The 18,349-nt window shown below is 42.1% G+C and overlaps 4 protein-coding genes across 5 annotated transcripts in view; 1 reads left to right on the forward strand and 3 right to left on the reverse strand.

Annotated features, from left to right (window-relative positions):
- The window catches only part of LOC109467818 (A-kinase anchor protein 17A-like), a 5,241-nt gene extending 4,618 nt beyond the window's left edge, over positions 1–623 (reverse strand). The window contains exon 1 of the mRNA XM_019765892.1: positions 559–623. The gene's annotated coding sequence lies outside the window, so the exon portion shown is untranslated. The remainder of the gene's footprint in view (positions 1–558) is intronic.
- Positions 624–685: 62 nt separating this feature from the next.
- Positions 686–7,041, forward strand: LOC109467809 (arginine--tRNA ligase, cytoplasmic-like). Its single transcript, XM_019765873.1, has 15 exons — positions 686–845; positions 1,428–1,556; positions 1,932–2,120; positions 2,372–2,461; positions 2,625–2,866; positions 3,080–3,200; positions 3,552–3,681; positions 3,924–4,031; positions 4,443–4,621; positions 5,025–5,134; positions 5,308–5,413; positions 5,644–5,757; positions 5,960–6,018; positions 6,155–6,402; positions 6,856–7,041. Exons 1-15 carry the CDS (start codon positions 705–707, stop codon positions 6,963–6,965), a joined length of 2,076 nt encoding a protein of 691 aa, XP_019621432.1. The 5' UTR covers positions 686–704; the 3' UTR covers positions 6,966–7,041.
- Positions 7,042–10,380: 3,339 nt separating this feature from the next.
- On the reverse strand, positions 10,381–18,320 carry LOC109467808 (la-related protein 1-like). 2 transcript variants are annotated; one of them, XM_019765872.1, is made up of 16 exons: positions 18,197–18,320; positions 17,547–17,697; positions 17,355–17,409; positions 16,963–17,052; positions 16,330–16,543; positions 15,775–15,968; positions 15,167–15,279; positions 14,266–14,485; positions 13,623–13,785; positions 12,998–13,194; positions 12,352–12,458; positions 11,881–12,038; positions 11,340–11,484; positions 11,067–11,176; positions 10,742–10,869; positions 10,381–10,564 (listed from the first exon to the last, which is right to left on the reverse strand). In XM_019765872.1, exons 2-16 carry the CDS (start codon positions 17,591–17,593, stop codon positions 10,409–10,411), a joined length of 2,097 nt encoding a protein of 698 aa, XP_019621431.1. In that variant the 5' UTR covers positions 17,594–17,697; positions 18,197–18,320; the 3' UTR covers positions 10,381–10,408. The 2 variants fall into 2 exon arrangements, with proteins under 2 accessions (XP_019621431.1, XP_019621430.1); XM_019765871.1 differs by having other exon boundaries at positions 14,254–14,485.
- Positions 17,679–18,349, reverse strand: part of LOC109467775 (la-related protein 1-like) — an 8,380-nt gene continuing 7,709 nt past the window's right edge. The window contains exons 6-7 of the mRNA XM_019765826.1: positions 18,197–18,318; positions 17,679–17,697 (exon numbers count right to left, since the gene is read on the reverse strand). Of these exons, the coding sequence (XP_019621385.1) occupies positions 17,679–17,697; positions 18,197–18,318 (141 nt within the window). The remainder of the gene's footprint in view (positions 17,698–18,196; positions 18,319–18,349) is intronic.

Below are 18,349 nucleotides of genomic sequence, written 5' to 3' on the forward strand. Positions count from 1 at the left end.
AGACCGTAGGTTTAGGCAGTTGTCTGGTAGCAGAGGTACTGTAAGCAGATATCCTGGTTATCTGGCCGGCGGTAGTAACACTCGCGGTGCTTACCGCCACTGTTGCTGGAATTTGGCTTGTTCCAGGCGCGCTTAATTAGGTACAGGCACCGTAAGACGGTGGGGCTGTCTTTGTTACTAGACACGACCATGATAGTCCGATCTTTATGTGAATGCAATGATTGTGTGTGTGTAATTAAAATGAAGTTAGAACTTGAAGCACAGTATCTTTACACGCCCTGGGAGCAGTAATGGATTTAGCTCTTTGTATGTTTTATGCTTGTGACGCGCCCTCATTGTATTAACCGTTGCCTAATTATAATGTCTGCACAGTAGGTCTGGCGTTGACGCTTGGGATTTTGTTGAAATATATAAAACTTCACGGAGAATTGTCACCTATGGCTTCTTGTTTTAGTTTGTTTTTGGAGTTGATGAGGCAAGGTTTTTAAACCTCCTTGGTTGAGGTTTGAAAAAATTTCATATAGGGCATATAGCCTTTTCCTAGAGAATGATCCTTACCTTTCTCAGTGTCCTGAATAGCGTGGACGATTCCCTATAATAAATTTAACGTTTTCCGATGATCATATCTGGAGGAATAGGGGAAAATCCTTCGTGGAATCAGTCAGAAACGCGTTCAGGTCTGCACCATTGATGAGTAGGCGGCCATGTTGGTAAATACCTCATCTCGAACCCAGGTCACCGTGCCACAGCGCTCCGGGTACGAGAAACGGTCAAAGGTTACCTCCGGCAAAATGGCGGACACCGACGGAAAAATCGCCGAGTTTACGGCAAAAGTTGAAAAACAGGTGGGTTATAGTTATCGTACAACACAACGGCTTGCTGTAAAGTTAGAAAACATTCACAGGCGTGCAAACAACAGTTAAAGTTCAAGGTTGGCAATGAAATATTGTTGTAGAAGCCTCCACAGATTGGAGAAAGGGGAGGGGCAACTGCTTGAGTGTATGTTGCAACACGTGTGAGGTTTTTGAAATACCTGGGGCTGATGTTATAGCACAACTGTAGACTTCCTTTCACTTTCTACATAACCAGTCACAATTGTATCGGAATTTCCAGAATTTTAAGGACAAGAGTTGTATTTTCCATCATGTGGAGTCACATAAAAATTAATGTGCACCTTCTTTGATTTATATATTTAAAGTTATGACTTAATTACATGGTTTGAATGGCTGCATGCTCTTTTGCATTACTTAGCCACAACATGTACTTTGTGTGCCTTTCTAAGTTTCTACGCTTGTTTTCACAATAGGAAGGTGTTATGATAAAAAATGATTTCAAGAGTGCAATATTCTAGTCTAGAGATATTAAAATTACAACTTCAAAAACTCTGATGTATGCAAATTGGATATTTTTTCTTGAAACAACATTAGGAGGCAGAAGTTGCTGCCCTGAAAAACCAGCTGGCCCAGATCCGAAGAGACCAGGAGAACAACGCTCAGCTGGAGAAACTGTACACCGAGAACTCCAAACTTAAGTATCAGGCCAACCAGCTCAAGAGAGTAAGTTCTAGTCACAATTTTTATGGTTTTGGTTTATATGGGTGGGCAGAGATTGGGTTTCAGTTGATTGACAGGCTACAGTAGGGCTGTGAGTGTGGTATGGGGTTGCCAGGAATGTGTACTGTTACTAGTGACAGTAGTACTCTGTAATCAAGGTATGAAACATAAACCATGCTGTAATACCGGAGTAAATTAGGTCATATAATTGTATGAGAAATAACACATTCTATGATGCAATTCAATCAGGTATTTCCCAATGATTATACAGTTCCAACACATTTACACAAACCCAAAACATTTCCCGGAGGTCTGGAATCTCTGATTTCTTGTAGTAAATTACACTAATACTACATGCTACAACCTCTTTTCTTTCAGAGTTTGGCAGAGGAACAGGGCAGGAAGCCAGCTCACATGTTGAACATCCAGCGTCAGCTGGTGGACATCTTCAGCCTGTCCATCCACCAGGCCTTCCCCAGCCTGGCTGACCCCCCGGTCATGGTCACTCTCAGCACACAGGAGAAGTTTGGGGACTACCAATGTAACAGTGCCATGAGCATCGGACAGGTGATTACAGGAAACATACACTTACAAGAAATTTTTAATCACAATACATAATCTTTGTCAGCAAAGGCTAAGCTAAGCCAGGATAACACAAGATAGCTTGACGTGGAAAAGCATCAAGCTTCACCTCAATTGAGGATGATTGCCTTAGCCTTTTATCAGTATCACTATTCCTTTCTCTATTTACAATTCATTATATCAAACTTGCAATGCAGTCATGTCACATTACTTTGGATCTTCCTTCTCTGCTCCAGTTACTGAAGGCCCAGGGGAAGAAGGCTGTTCCACGTGAGATCGCCCAGGCTGTTGTCTCTAATCTGCCAGAAAATGGTATCATTGACAAGGTATATTTCACATAGTTTTTTTTTACTTCAAGTTACTGGTACTAAAACCAGAGAACTAGAACCAGCCAGAGTTGTACTACCAGAATTACAGCGTGTTTCCCAAGACTATTTGAAAATGAAAGCTCAACCTAAGCTATTTGTCTTCTTATTGTGTATGATCTAGGTGGAGATTGCAGGTCCAGGGTTCATCAACATCCACATCTGCAAGTCTTTTGTCTCCTCCATCCTGTCCACGGTGCTGCGGGAAGGCGTGAAACCTCCGCCCGTGGACAGGAAGCTGAGGGTCGTCATCGACTACTCCTCACCCAACATCGCCAAGGAGATGCACGTGGGACATCTCAGGTCCACCATCATCGGCGACAGCTTCGCTCGCCTCATGAAGTTTGTTGGGCATGACGTCCTTGGGTAGGTTTTACATGTTCCTGAAGCCATTCCAAAAGTTTTCAGATTTCAACGAAGAATCAGACATTTCAGACTTCCGGAAAGTGTCTTGGTTTTTGTGAGTGTATTGGAACTGTTTGATGTTCTCGGGTAGGTTTTGAACAGTTTTATTAATGTGAGCCTTCATGTAAAGCCCTTATTTACAAATTAAGAATGTTCTCTTGTTCCCATGACCAGACTGAACCATGTAGGAGACTGGGGGACCCAGTTTGGAATGTTGATTGCCCACCTTCAGGACAAGTTCCCAAACTATGTGTCAGTTTCACCTCCCATCGGAGACCTGCAGGCTTTTTATAAGGTACATGTACTGGATATTACATGATGTACACTCATTTCTGTCTTTCTTAGTAAAGTGTAAGAAAAATAACTCAATCTTAAGGTTTGTTGAGATGTACTAACTTTGTTAAAGGTCCCTAAAAGAGACAAAGCCTTTGTATACAGTACGTCAAAAAAATTACATGGTTGAAACCCATCATTTCTTCACTACCATATATTATTCCAAGCTATTGTCATGAAAGCTGTAAAGAAAAGGACTATTTATGTCCTTCAATACATCTGTCTAAATGGACATCATTGGTTTGAAGTTCCAATGAGAGTAATGTATATCAATTGTGTAAAGACAATGTTTTGTGTATGTGGTTTGCTCCAGGAGTCCAAGGTGCGGTTTGACTCAGATGAGGAGTTTAAGAAGCGAGCGTACTCCTGTGTAGTGAAGCTCCAGAGTCGAGAACCTGACATCATTAAGGCCTGGGAACTCATCTGTGATGTCTCCAGGAAGGGTAAGCACAAACCCCTCCCCCCACACACTTTCAGGTTAATTACTATTGTAATTACTGATTTTTTCAGGAGACTTATGTTTTGACATATTTTGGAGGTCACCAAGGTGCCACTGCTGCCACTCTGGAACCCAAACATACAAACCTCCTCTAAACCAGCACTGCCCAAAACAATATTTCTGCCCCAGAAGTTTTAAAAATGGAACTTAGCCATAGATCTGATGCCTAGACCTGATCTTCCCCAGAGTTCCAGAAGGTGTACAAGCGACTGGACATCCAGGAACTGTTGGAGCGGGGAGAGTCCTTCTACCAGGACAGGATGGTTCAGGTGGTCAAAGAACTGGAGGAAAAAGGTACTGTACATCCTATACACCAAAGCATCCATTGTACCCTTGTCTTTAACAGTGCAAATAATACATCTGTACATATTGAACAGGTATGATGAGATAGTCTATAGTCCTTGACAGAGAAGGAGAAACATAATGTTGATTTCATATCTTTGATTCTAGAAACAAGGAATTGTAAGAAAAATGTAAGAAAAATGATCTCATTAACAGTTATTCAACAGTTAGCCCTACTCATTCTGATCAACTGTGTCTTTAACAGTGCAAAGAATATATTTGTAGATATTGAAAAATGATAAAGAATCTATATTTATGATTTCTGATGTTTTTAACTGTGCATCATTTATTCTGTGTAAGAAGGAAAGAAATTTTTCCCAATGTTGATGGTGTTAAGGAATGGTGACACGTTGTTTTCCCCAGGCCTGTTGAAGGAAGAGGAGGGGCGTAAGGTCCTGTTCACCGACGCCTCGTCTGTTCCGCTGACCGTGGTGAAGTCTGACGGCGGGTACACGTACGACACATCAGACATGGCCGCCATCCGCCAGCGCCTGGAGGAGGAGCGCGGAGACTGGCTCATCTACGTGGTGGACTCAGGACAGGTCAGTACAGACAAGCAATACGGCAAGATGCACTACACCTGTGCAAAATCTGGAACATAACATTTAGGGTCATGTTTGCTTATTCAAGGGGAGTCAGGACAGGTTAGTACAGACAAGCACTACAGCAGAACGCATGTGCCTGCATGAAATCTGGGAACGTAATGCACAGAATGTATCTTTGGAGGTCGTACAAACAAGAACGGTGGAGAAAACACTCCGTCTACGAAATCTGGAACATTTTAACATACATAGCACTTTCGCAGAACGTATTGTTTAAGGACGTGTTTGTGTGTTTAAGGTTGACATCTGTAGCTTTCAAAAATTGAGTCAGAACTGAGAAAACATGTGCATTGGACAAAATTCTGATGCAACCTTGACCAAATATCTCAATTTCTGTTCCCAGGGACTGCACTTCCAGTGTATTTTTGCAGCAGCCCAGGCAGCCGGCTGGTACGATGTGAAGAGAAAGCGGGTGGACCACACGCCATTTGGGGTGGTCCTTGGGGAAGACAAGTAAGTTCATACATTAAAGTGATAAAATTTGAATTTGTTTTTCTTCTTTACATTCAATTACTAACAAGGGGTGCAGCAGGCATCTTCTTATTTCCTGTTACCTATGATACTGTATCTGTATGGAATGGTAATTATTGCAGTTTTCCTAATTTGCCATATTACTGTATCAACAGGAAAAAGTTTAAGACCAGGTCTGGAGAAACTGTGCGGTTGAGTGACCTGTTGGATGAAGGTCTGCGAAGGTCACTGGATAAACTTAAGGAAAAGGAAAGGGACAAGGTACTGAAAACGCTACATTTACACTGCTAGAGACTTAAAGTATTGTCGGCAAGAAATTGTTTTCATTCTATAGTTGTCTCCCAATTTGATTTGATTTTTTGCCAAATTCTGTGTAGCTAGTTTTGACTCGATCTTGACAATTGACCACTAGAATTGCAAACCCATTTTGCTTCTCCTTTAAATTTTTTTCCCTGTATTTTTGACATTTGAGCTATCCCATGATCCTTCAGGAACTGACCCCTGAGCAGCTGGAAGCGGCGCAGAAAGCCGTGGCGTACGGCTGTATCAAGTACGCTGACCTCTCTCACAGCAGGACCAACGACTACGTCTTCTCCTTCGACAGGGTCGGTACCATGGCATTCCTTATTCTTGACTAAACAGATAAATGTCAAGGATGAGAGAAGGGTGTAAGAACTATGTTGTTGGAAATATTTCCTTAAAAACTACTAGTATGCATCGGTTTTAGATCCAGTCTTCTGTAGGCAAACAGTATTTAAAGACTTGAACATTTGCATCAACAGCGTCAAATGTGTTTGTCATGTTCAGATGCTGGATGACCGAGGTAACACGGCTGCCTACCTTCTGTATGCTTACACCAGGATCAGGTGGGTCATTCTTCTTACAATCAGAACATAAACCTGGTGTTTATCAGTTACACACATGTATATGAAACAAACTCATTAACAGACAGTTTATCAAAATGCCACAATGTGATCATCGTATTGCATGATCCCGTGCTAGGTCCATTGCTCGCCTAGCTAAAGTAGACGAGAGCTCCCTGAAGAAGGCTGCCCAGACGTCAGAAGTGTCTCTGGACCATCCCAAGGAGTGGAAGCTGGCCAAGTGTCTGGTGCGCTTCCCTGAGATCATCAGTAAGATCCTGGAGGACCTGTACATGCACACGCTGTGTGAGTTCATGTACGAGCTGTCCACAACCTTCACAGAGTTCTACGACGTCTGCTACTGTGTGGAGAAGGACAGGAAAACAGGTACGGACAACTGCTGGTCGGGAACTGATGCATGGCAGAGATCCTTTATGTTAGTATGAGTATGTGAATGTGGTGAAAGTTGTCAAAGAGGCAAAGACAACAAAGTTGATATAGCAGGCAACGTTTTGAGTGCCAGAAGCATTTGTGAGCAAATGCATCACGTTTCATCCTATCTCCATGCAAATATGAACTCTTTAAAAATCAACCCTGTTGAACATTCTGAAGTAACTTCTGACCAAAAGTGAACTTTTGCAGTTCTAAGTTAGCCCAGTTCAAGATGGAGCAGTCTCAATTTGACCAGAGGACTGGACATGACTGGAATAGTCAACAAGAGTAGGGGTGACTTGGTGTGCTTGGGTATAAGCACTACTAGCTTGTGAAAAAGTACTTTTGTCCTCAGTCTGAGCTTTATTTATCTGTCATCCATCCTGACCGTTTCCTGTCCCGTTGCAGGTGAGGTGGTGAAGGTGAACATGGGTCGTCTGCTGCTGTGTGAGGTCACGGCCTCCATCCTGGCAACCTGCTTCTCCATCCTGGGTATCACACCAGTCAACAGGATGTAGCAATGTAACAATCGTTGAATCTTTAGCACACTGAAGGAGCCATTTGGCTACAAATTGTCCATGAACAGTCAAGCTACATATACCGGATGACTGTGACATGGCTACAAATACCTGAGCAAGAGAACACTAGACATGTCTGACACATGATATTCTAATATTAGTAATTGGGTGCAACTTTCTTGGGGAATTGTATAGAGGGAGATCTTTAGTTAAGAGTAACTCTTTCAACAGTGAATCATGTAGACTACTGACAAACTCTCTCACTAATAATAGATAGCAGATGCTGCAGCTGTATGAAATGTCCGACTACTGAGAATTTGTCCAGTTGCTTGATTTATCCAGTTGTACTATGGGGAAGTATGGGATGTAGCTATATGTGACAGAAAATAAAGTTTCTCACCATTGACTTGGATTTTTGTGTATTTACTCCAATGGGAAAGAGGAATGAATATAGACGGGTACATGGTTTACAGCAGAGGGCATATACTTACACAGCACGCACACACATACCAACTCCTATACATCACAAATAAAGAAGCAAGTTGTGGGAGTTTTTAAAAATGTTTTAATTATTTTTTGGTTGCTACAGAAACAAAATATGCATAAAACTACTTAATTAGCCAGGAAATGAACAAAGTTCTAAAGGTAACCATCTACAGATTGATAAAGAATTCATGAGATCAAATGTTGACATTGGCCTGAATTTTTTAAACTTAACCATAGACAACTGAGTTTCCATGTTGAACATTACATCCTCTGTTGTTAACAAACGTTCCCAAACAGAATTTTTTCCTGTCAGAATGAAGAACAAAAATTTTGAAGAAAAAAAGATTACTCTCAACTAACACATCAACATATACAAGCACCTATTCTCACCAACATTTTCTGCCATACCACAGATATGCTTACAATCAACAACTAAATCATACATAGAACAAGTTTAATAATATAGATACAATCCCACTACTGTTATTTTTACTCAACTACACACTAACAATCCAAGTAAGATCCGGTCAAGATCTGTGGGTAGATATCGTTTTGTAATTACAATTTAATGTACAACTTTTTTTCTCATTTTTCTTTTTCATGGCATGTACACACGGATATAATTCACAATCGCCGTACCAAACTGGTAGCATGGTATTCAGTATTCTACGGCTCTGGTTCACTTCCCAATGGTTGATACCTGCAGTAACCAGAGCTGGAGAAGGCTGGATAACAAGCTACCACATAGGTTACGGGAAGACGGTACATCTAAAGATGACAGATTCCACATGTGTGGGGACTCATGTTCTTACGTCTATTTGGCAACAACTTGTCAGTACAAATACCGTGTCCAGATTTTCATACTCAGTAAATAATTCATGCTTAGAGTACAGTATAAGTATTTGCTATGTATTACCGACCAGAGAGCATATCATTTCAGTCACAGGAGGCACTGTATTACATTTTTGCATGGTAATAATGGATACAAGTATGTAACTATACATTGTTGATTTTGTAACATTGGCTTGCTATACACCAGCGCGTAGGCGTATGGTCACTACTCTTGTATCAATAACATTAACAAACATGTGGTCAACATCTCGCTGCTACATGTACACATGTATCCAAAGTACTAATACGCATTTGGCTGTCATTCTTAAATTAGCAGGATAGTTCACGGAATAGGTGGCCAGTTCTCTTGAACTTTAGATAGCTGAATTGTACTTCTGAAGACACTAACTCGTAACTATTGTCAAATGCCACATGGCAGTATCCTATTATTTTCATCTAGTATGCATTTATCACACTAATATCTGCATAAATTTTATTTAATGGGTCTTCAAAAATGTAACTAAATGTTCAAAACAGTCAAAGGAAACAAGAAAGATTGAAATATTCTGTAGTGAGAAGGCAGTACGATGGACTTCATCAAAATTCATTTGTCACAACTGCCATTCTCTGGTGGCAACAAATAGGTATGGTCTAAAAACCGGAAAACAATGAACTTAACAATCATTTGGAAACCTGATGAATAACTGTTTTACCTGTACAACCAGGCAACATTACTTCTCTCTCACAGGCCACATCTTGTAGCCACAACTACTTATCAGTAGAATCAGTTTTTTAAAAATCTGAACTTAAACATTCATCAACTGAGAAGCCACTGCATAGGACTTTGTATTCCATAGAAAGAACTGAATTATTGTCATAGCAAACCTCTTGCTACGGATAAAGGCCATTTTGGCTTCTTGTAAAATGGAAACACTTTCCTTCAATTGTGACGTAGAAGGAAAATAAATTACAGAACCAACAAGAATTGCACAAGAAATCAAAAATCTTGGCAAAGCACATGGTGTACATCTACCTTCATTTTGCATAACTGCACTTGTTTGACAAAGCATGCATAAATTTGTAACCAAAGATTCAGACTGGGGAACTATAAGCCCTTGTGACAGGTGTACTAAGTACAATTTTTTGTCTCTTTTTTCTTTCTTTCTTCACTTTCAGTCATCACATAAATTGTCTTCTAATTTCAGTACATGTATAGCTTTAATCACTGTAAAAAAATCAAATGAAATCACCAATTTCAACAGAAGTTCTAACACCTGTTTTTCTGGATCTATCACACATGTCCAATCCAAAATTGGTTCTGGGCAGGTTTAATATCTGCGTAGTTCACTTTATTTACATTTATTGCGTTTGGCAATCCGTTACATAAACTTGCTTGGTTAGCAGCAATGTCTTTTTCAGACATCATCTTAATCTGGGTATTTTTTTTTTAAGTTGAAAAACAAACTCAAAACACAGTAATTTGGCCGTTTTTCTCTTCCCCTCACCAAAGCATTTATCCATCAGCACTCTAAGCTCCCATTGTACCAGTACAAATTCAGTGAAGTACAGGAAGGGTTTAAAGGTAAAATATGTCCTGATAATTGTATTCTTTCCATTGGGGCTTCTTTAAGAGCTGATCACTTCAAAACAAAAACATCCAAACATACATGTATTACATTGTGATTTCTTCTGTCCCATTTAACAGAATCAATCCCTCACACTTTAGTAGTTGTTGGACCTTCACTTCCACTAGACCCATCACAAGTAGACCACATCCACTGCCTTCCATCATCCAAAATTAAAACCTTCCTTCCATCAAATCAAACTAAAACAGGATCCCAGACCCGTGGGAAAGCTACAGTGACGGAAGCAGCACATACCCCCGTAGTAAACACGAGACGCCTCGTGTCGTAAGCTCGAGAGGGCAAGGGTGACATCCACGTGGGCTCCTTTGCTTCTGGGTACGCCTGAAACTGCACATCTTGTGAATGGAACGTAGAGCTCAAAATATCCCTTTTATCTGTAACACACCGTTTGGCTGGTGTCCTGGGCTGGTTTTCTGGGGTTATTTTGCACTCTGGGTTCCAAAACCGAAGTGTTTTTTTTCCGTAGTATGTTCCTGAGTGTTATTGCTGACTCTCCTTCCTGGAACTGTCCTCTCCTGCTGCACCTTTCCTGGCCCTGCCGTCCGCACTGGTCCCTGATCCTGAGGCACCATGGGAAGGGCTGGTCCCCGACGCCTCGCTGGACTTCTTAGTCTCGTCGTCAGCATGATGGGGAGGCTGCGAAGCAAGGCAGGGTTAGTCAAAAACACTACAGGCTAACACTATAGACTGACTGATAGCATAGAAATACATGTAACTAAAACGAATGCTATCCTGTTTCAGATCCACCAAAGATGAATACCACATTCACCCACTATTGTAGGCATCCCCAAACAACAATTCCATTCTACTCACATCTACTCTGAAGTCCTCCAGTCTCTTGTATGGCTTGAGGGCCTCCTTCAGTTTGGGATGGACCTGTAGGTCCCGCTGTTTGGAGTACTTCAGGAAGGCCCAGAACTTCTCCATACCATACAGCTGACCTGGAGGGGGAGGGGGGCACATATGTATCAGTACAGATAACACCGCTGATGAGTTGTCACACCATTAAATGGCTGAAAGTCAAGGTTGAAAGCCATGGGACTTTAGAACACAGAAAGATATTTTCAAATTTTCTTTTATTTATTTTAAAAACCTTTTTAGTCAAACATTGATATACCAATGAAATCACACGACTTACCAGACTCAAAGTCTCTCAACGTCTCATCCTGGAAGTCCTTGAAGATTTCGGAGCGGAATTTCTTCTCCAGACCGTAACTGAAGAACCTGAACAGGCATTCCAACCCGTACCTACCACAAACAAAACATACATCGCTCATTTTCAACTGAACGTCGCTCATTTTCAACTGAACACAAATTAGTAGGGATAAGGTCATGGTGAAGATGGCATGTAATACACCTCTCCATCTTTGTGCACAGTTCTGTGCTTCTGATAACCCCTATAAGAGCCCACCTGTATCCCTCCTTGCCGTCCTCCAGTGCCAGTCTCTTGAACTCCTCGTACATTTTGCGGTTGAAGTGCTCCCGCAGGAAGAAGGACCAGAACCGGAACAAAGTGTTCATCTCCTGTGACTGGCCCACGCCAAGTCTCTTACGCTCTGTAACAGCCAAAACAAATCATTATCACATACCATAGAGGTGAGCACAAACTATACTGTATCGGTGTTCATGTAATGTGCTAAAATTATGATTTTTCTCACCATACTTTTATGTTCATGGTTTTCACAGTCCCTTCAGTGCAAACCCAGAACTTGTCATTTACCATTATCAAATTATTGTTCATTTTTGCCCCTTCCTCCTCCTCCCGCTACTGTTTTATGAATCTGTCTGCATTCCTCTGAAAGTGAAATTTTGCAACGGTACCGTGAAGACAAATGAATTACGGTACTTGACTCATTTTCACCACAATCTCACATGTATTCTGTTGTTTTTGACAAATGTTAGAAACTTGTACTGAATAGAAGGCTGAATATTTTTGCTGTAGGGGCGCTCACCTCGGAGACACCGTGCGTGGTACTTGTGGTAGACCTGCTGGGTGAAACCACTCTCCTTCAGCAGCTCGTGAGAGGGGTGCTGGAACTTGGGGATGGACTGGGGCGTACCATAGCTGGTGGCAGGGGCCCCCTCCGAGGGGCTCATACTACTCAGGCTACTGTAACAGGAACGTAAAAAAAACACAATCTGAGTTTATAGCACAGACTGAAACATAGTAACTCCCACACAGGGAATTTTTGCCCCTCTTATCATACATGTAAGAATGTATTTTTGGTATTCCTCTTGTTCAAAGACTTTCAGATGTAGTAGCTGACACTGAGCATTAAGTGCAAATGCAAAGCATCATTAACAGAGTAGTTTGGGAGTCATAACGTCGAAAAAATTTCCTAACTTCCATATTACAGCAAAGGTTAAGTATGACACACTATATGGTATCTACCACTTTTACAGTGTGACTTGACCTAACAAACCTTGTAGATGTGGTACGTGGCCTGTGCTCCCTCACATCCATGATCCACCCCACGTGGCTCTCCATGGGGGGGTTTGCGCTGTACTTGGTCTTACGCTTCCGGGGAGTCTACAGGATGGCAGCAACAAAACAAACGAAATCAGACATCAGGGAATCAAACCAGAAAAAAAACAACACAAACATGATATTAGGGATAAAATTTAAACAGGATTGATTTGGGGAAATGTTAACATTCTACACTACTTGAAACAAATTTCCTAACTCCCCAGATCTAAAACGACTTCAGTTGGGGAGGTAAAAGACTGTGTGCAAGGAAAGGATGGACTCCACCTTAAAAAAAACATGTGCCCAAGACACAGTGGCAATTCACAGCCAGCCTTCTCAAAACAAGGCGGCAACAGGCGAAAATCACCACCTACTCCAAATTTTTGCGCCGCCTACTTTCATGTAAATTTATAAAAAACATTGTAGTCTCCATTACAAACCCCTTCATGGCTCGCCTACTACTTTTTCGTTTCAGCCACCTACTCTAAATTTTTTCACAGCCTGAAAAAACCTTTACCTTACATGATGATATGGAGACTCTAGCAAAATCATACAGCTTATCGATGAAGTACTGTAGCCTGACAAATCTGCAGGAATCTTACCGAAGTGTCAGGCTGCTTGCCGTCCTTGATGACCGGGTAGAAGCGGGGTGATCTGCGTGGGTCCTTTCTCCTGGGTGTGCGGGACCCACGTGGGGTCCACTGTGGGGTGTCTGGGATGTTGGTGGGCAGGGACTGGGACAGCTGTGCTCCTGCCTGGGTGTTGGTCTTCGGGATGACGGCAGGCTGAGGGATCGGTTCTGGAACAGAGGGTGGAGAAAATCAGTAACGCACCTCCCTTATAACCTCAACATGGCTCACAAACCAATTTTGGAAGCTCTTCAAGCAAATACATTCTGGGCTAAATTTTGTGATCTGAACTTTCAGTTAATTTTTTGTATCCTTGTTTAAATTTTTTGTTATTGTCAACTACACAACTCAACTTACCTCAACACTGTGTGTGACAGGCTTTAGGCATACATAAATTCAACATAAACAAAGTAACTTACAGTGAAACCTGACCTACTGATCACCTTATCTCATGAAGACCAATCTTTCTCAGTCTCCTGGGTGACCTTCTTGATTAGGCTTGACTGTATTTGAGAAATGCCATGAAGTCAACTCCTAACAAGGCCCTTGGATTAGTACACGCTCTGTTTACTGTTTAGGATTAGTTTAGGATCCCTACCTGCCGGCGCTGCAGTGTCTGCAGGTTTAGTGTCTGCAGGGGTTGCTGGGATAGGTGGGGGTGGCGGCACCTTCTGGTGCGTCACAGCCGGCTTCCCAGGAGCCATCTGGTCAAACTCCTCCTTAGAGATCACGTCCACCTTCTTATAACCAGTAAACTCTTGCTGCAGGGGGAGAGGAGAAACGACACATCGTCACACACAAATTCTCACCAGGATTTTCTTTTCACAATATAGCGGTGAGGTACAGAATGCCAACTTTGCATGGTGCAAGCTGTGCATCAATTCCCAATGACATGACGAGAGTGGGTAGTCTGGCATCCTGCCACAGATAATTTAAAAATTCATAACTGCCTGAGACACTTTTTGATGGAGAAATTTTGTTTATGCTTTGTTTTACAGCTCCATTACAGCCTTACTCTAAAACCAAATATAGATAGGACTACAGAAGGCAGTTTTATCCTTGCCAAACATACATAAGAACACAACAATGGACAAATAAAAATGACCACACACTTTTGTACCTGGACTGGACATACCTTAGGCATACGGTCAAGTTTTGGTCAGTAAAATTTAGCACTTGTTCAACACTCAGTCACACGTACATCACAAGACAACATGAAGTGAACTTGCCTTGTTCCATACCTTCAATTCCTCGTAGTCATGTTCCGTCCATAGGTCCTCCTCATAGTAGTACAGCCCGTCGTTGATGACTTTGGCCAGCTCCGAGGAGATCTTGGCGCGCGACTCGTGATTGCCGGTCCTGTCACCGCCGGGGTGCTTCTTCAGGTAGGGCGGGGTCTGTGTCACGATCAGGATCTTGTTGACCTCGTGGTCGCTCATCTCATAGTCAGAGTCATCCGTTCTGAAGGGCAGAAGTGCATTTAACAGGTTGGTCTTATAACACATCATACAGTAGAATCATTATTGCTTATTTACTCCCATAGATTTCCTACAATGAGCTTTGACTCAAGAACAAAATATTATCTATTCCATCCCAACTCCTATCTCAAACAACTACACCATTCTAACCTATTTGTTGTACCATTATGATTTTTGTGAGAGAACTTAATGTCTTTATAAATGATATACTCATGTTATGCTTGTGTATCTACAATGTATATCAATATCCCAGTGTTGACGTCACACTTTAAAGAAGCCAAGTGACAAGCCTCACTGGGTCAGTCTACTGAGGAAGACCAGAGTGACTGGTCGAAAGCTCTAGGTGAGAGAATTTTTTTTGTGCTGGACCAAAAGTCTTAACTTTAAACATGTAACTACCAACACAGATGAACTTTCATGATAGTACATCAATATCATATATCAATTTAAGTCAACTGTCCAGATTTTGACTGTTAAAATATCACTATTCTAGTTTGTGCTTCGACATATTTTGAAATCACTTAGAAGCTGCACAGTCCATGTTCCAACCCAATCTTGAGTGAGCATGCAACTTCTTTACACAACTCAACTGCTAAGCATGAAGAGACACCTAGCAAAATTCTGCAGAACTGCAGGCTCAGTACAACAACAGATGCAGACTCACAGATCCTCTGAGAAGGTGTTTTTCCTGCCATCCAGCTTCTCCATCTCCTCATCAAACAGGAAGTCCAGCTCCTCCTGATCTCCTCCAAACTCCTCTCTTGACCTCTGCTCAGTCTACAGACCAAACCAGACGGCAATAAGTAAACAAAACAAACAACAACCAGTGTACGTCAATGAAGGTCAAGCATCCTGGTAATGAGATACTGTACTAAAAAAAACAGTTACCCAAGCAACTGGAAAACTATTCAGTTGCTTGAGTAACTGTTTTCTTGAGTAACTATAATTACTGTTAGTGTATTAATATGTAGGAAGTCAACTATATTGTGGGATAAGTTACGGGAAACAACAACTTTCTGGAGCAAAGACCATTGAGAGTTGGAGGTGTTGTCCTGAAACAGTCAACACACTGACAACGTAAAAAGCACTGTCAAAGTGTTGACAATGATAATGATTATAATCACAATAATCATCCATAATTATCATCATCAGTTCTTCTGGTGACTAGGCTGCATCAAATAGAGAAATGCTTCTTTCATGTAGTCGATCTAAAATCATGATGCCACAATTCAGGTCTGTTAAAACTTTGACAAAGAAAAATGTCACCCTTGCCTTTGGTTTGGATGGGGTGGGATGCCGCTGCTTCTTGGTAGTGACCGTTGTCCAGTTGTCCAGTTCCAGCTCCCTGTCCAGGTCTGGCAGGCTTGTGGACAGGCCACGACTGCTGACCATCAGGTGAGCTGACATGGCCTCCCGCCCGTAACCCCTGTGGTCATCGGCCTGCTGAGGGGAGGTGGGCTCATACTCTGGAAATGGCAAAACAACAGAAATTCACATACACTACAGTAAGATATTATACTGTGCCATCAGAACCTCGTGTCTACAACAATGCCCTTATATACTAAGACAGAAGGACCTATACTGAGAACCAAATAGATAGTATTTCTGCCACTGATTTTTTCTGTGCTGTAATTTGTATCCTAATGTGCCATCCATATCCATGTTAAGACACAGAAAAAATCTAAGTCTTGTGGATCATATTTGTAAGGAACTGAATAAAAAGATTCTTTTTACACAACCAAGTGTTTTGTTCAAACAACCCACTGAAACTATTCACGGATATTGGTAAGGGTTACCCAAGAGAACAGGTAAGTCTTCTGACGGTACCTTTGCTGGGCTCGTGGTATGGTTGTCCCGGGACGTAGGGCTTGCCTGGGATGAACACGGGCGCGTCCACGAGAGCCGTGAGGTCCACGTTCCCGCTGACCTTCCCCGGCGTGTACGGGACAGGCGGGCCCGCGATGGGCCACTTCTCCGGCTCCACCTTGGTGCGAACTTTCTCATCGTTCTCCATGTCCAGTTCCTCACTGTCCTTTATGGCCTGCAGCAAGGAGAAGGGAAAAACAAGTGTTAGTAAAAGGTTCAAACAATAGTTACAATACTACAGGAGACACTGCTCAATTGCATTGCCAAATCACTGCATGGCTGCTAATGATGTCACTGTTCTATTCCAACAAAATTTAGAATCATTGAGAAGATGTACAGCCCATTGTTCAACCCATGTCTTGAGTGGGCATACTGCTGCTAGTTTCCCCAGTTCAACAACAGTGAACTATTACAGTAACTGTACTGTAATTTTTCACAGTACTTCTATGTTTTCAGTGTCACTTCTGTACCATGAACTTATCATTACAGTTATAACTTGTCTTTTGTCCCCTCACCTTCCCTGCACTTGCTGCCACAAATGAAGACTCAGACCGTGAAATTTTGCTACCAAGAAGACAAAGTGAATGACAGTACCTGCAGGATGAGCCCCAGGTCTGTGGTGAGGGCCTGTACTCTGTAGAAACTGGCGATCAGACTGAGGGAGATCCACCCTTGTTCATCCATCTACAAACAAGACAACATGTCGGGTTAGCTTCTAACATACACAGGTACACATTAGAATGATAGAGCATTACAAACAACTTCAATACTGCAAGCAAACTTCTGGCTGAAAGAAATGTTCATGCACTCCGTGTATTACAGGCAAAAACAGGATTCAGACATACTAACACAAAATACGCTGTAGCCACTGAAGGATAATTATGTCTTCCATGTACAAGAGAATTCTGTTCTGTATGCAGTACATGTATTATAAGACCAGCGTGGACACGGAATGATTGGGAAGAGTTGAAGAAAATGCCTCTCACCTTTCTGCGCAAGAAGAAGTCTCTTGCCAGGTTCTCTGGACTGAAGTAATACTCCCTGCAGGAGAAACAAAGCATCCACAGTTTATAAGTAGAAATATCAGAAGTATTAAAAGTGCCCAATTCAGTTTCAGAGGGTTTAAAAGATATAACTTTTGATGAAATCCCCAGTAAGGGAGAACTGCCATAACTTACACTTGTTTCCTGATGTAGTCTTTCAGGACAGTCTCATCTATAGGCATGAAGCTGTAGTCACTGTTGTAGAAAAACTGCCCAGTCTGGAGGGCGGGGTCCACAAATTCTGCATTTGGGTCCTCATACACATACTCATAGGCCCTGCTGCTGCCTACAAGGTACAAACATTAAAAAATCAGGCATTTCAGTCAAATGACCTCCAAGTTTCCTACACAGGTTACTACTCAAAAACTGTAAAAGGTGCCCAGAAAAGATATTATAATAAATTCTTCAAAGAGTTATCAGTCAAGGATTGAGGTGTTCAAAAACTTGTATTTCCCTAGAACTACTGTAGGTGGAACTTGTTGGCACCAAGTAGGGATATCCCAACAAAATAGCTTTGAACAATAGTTGCAGTTAGATGTGCAAAGTATAAGTGAGACAGGTCATTTAGTGTAATATAACCAGAGGCTGCCACACCCCATGCTTGTGCAGCTAGTGTATTGCACCAAAGGACGGTTTTAACAGATATACAGATATCTGATACAGATTTAAAATAATACTGGCTGCATATTATATAACTTGAGGACAGAACATTTATTTTAATTTGAAATTCAATACTTAAGACTCTTAGACAATACTATTACAAGACAGTAGATTTGCAGACTTACTGTATCGGCCTCCTCGCCCTCCCCGTCCCCTGCCACGCCCTCTCCGAGCCCCCCCGGTAGCCGCGCCCGTACCCGCCCCCGCCGCTCCCCGGGCCCTCCGACCGCCAGCCTGGAGTTACTGGCTGTTAGGTCACGCGGAAAATGGAAGGTCAT

Source organism: Branchiostoma belcheri, unplaced genomic scaffold (genome assembly GCF_001625305.1).
Source record: "Branchiostoma belcheri isolate BF01 breed outbred unplaced genomic scaffold, Haploidv18h27 scaffold19, whole genome shotgun sequence".
NCBI classification, from domain to species: domain Eukaryota; kingdom Metazoa; phylum Chordata; class Leptocardii; order Amphioxiformes; family Branchiostomatidae; genus Branchiostoma; species Branchiostoma belcheri.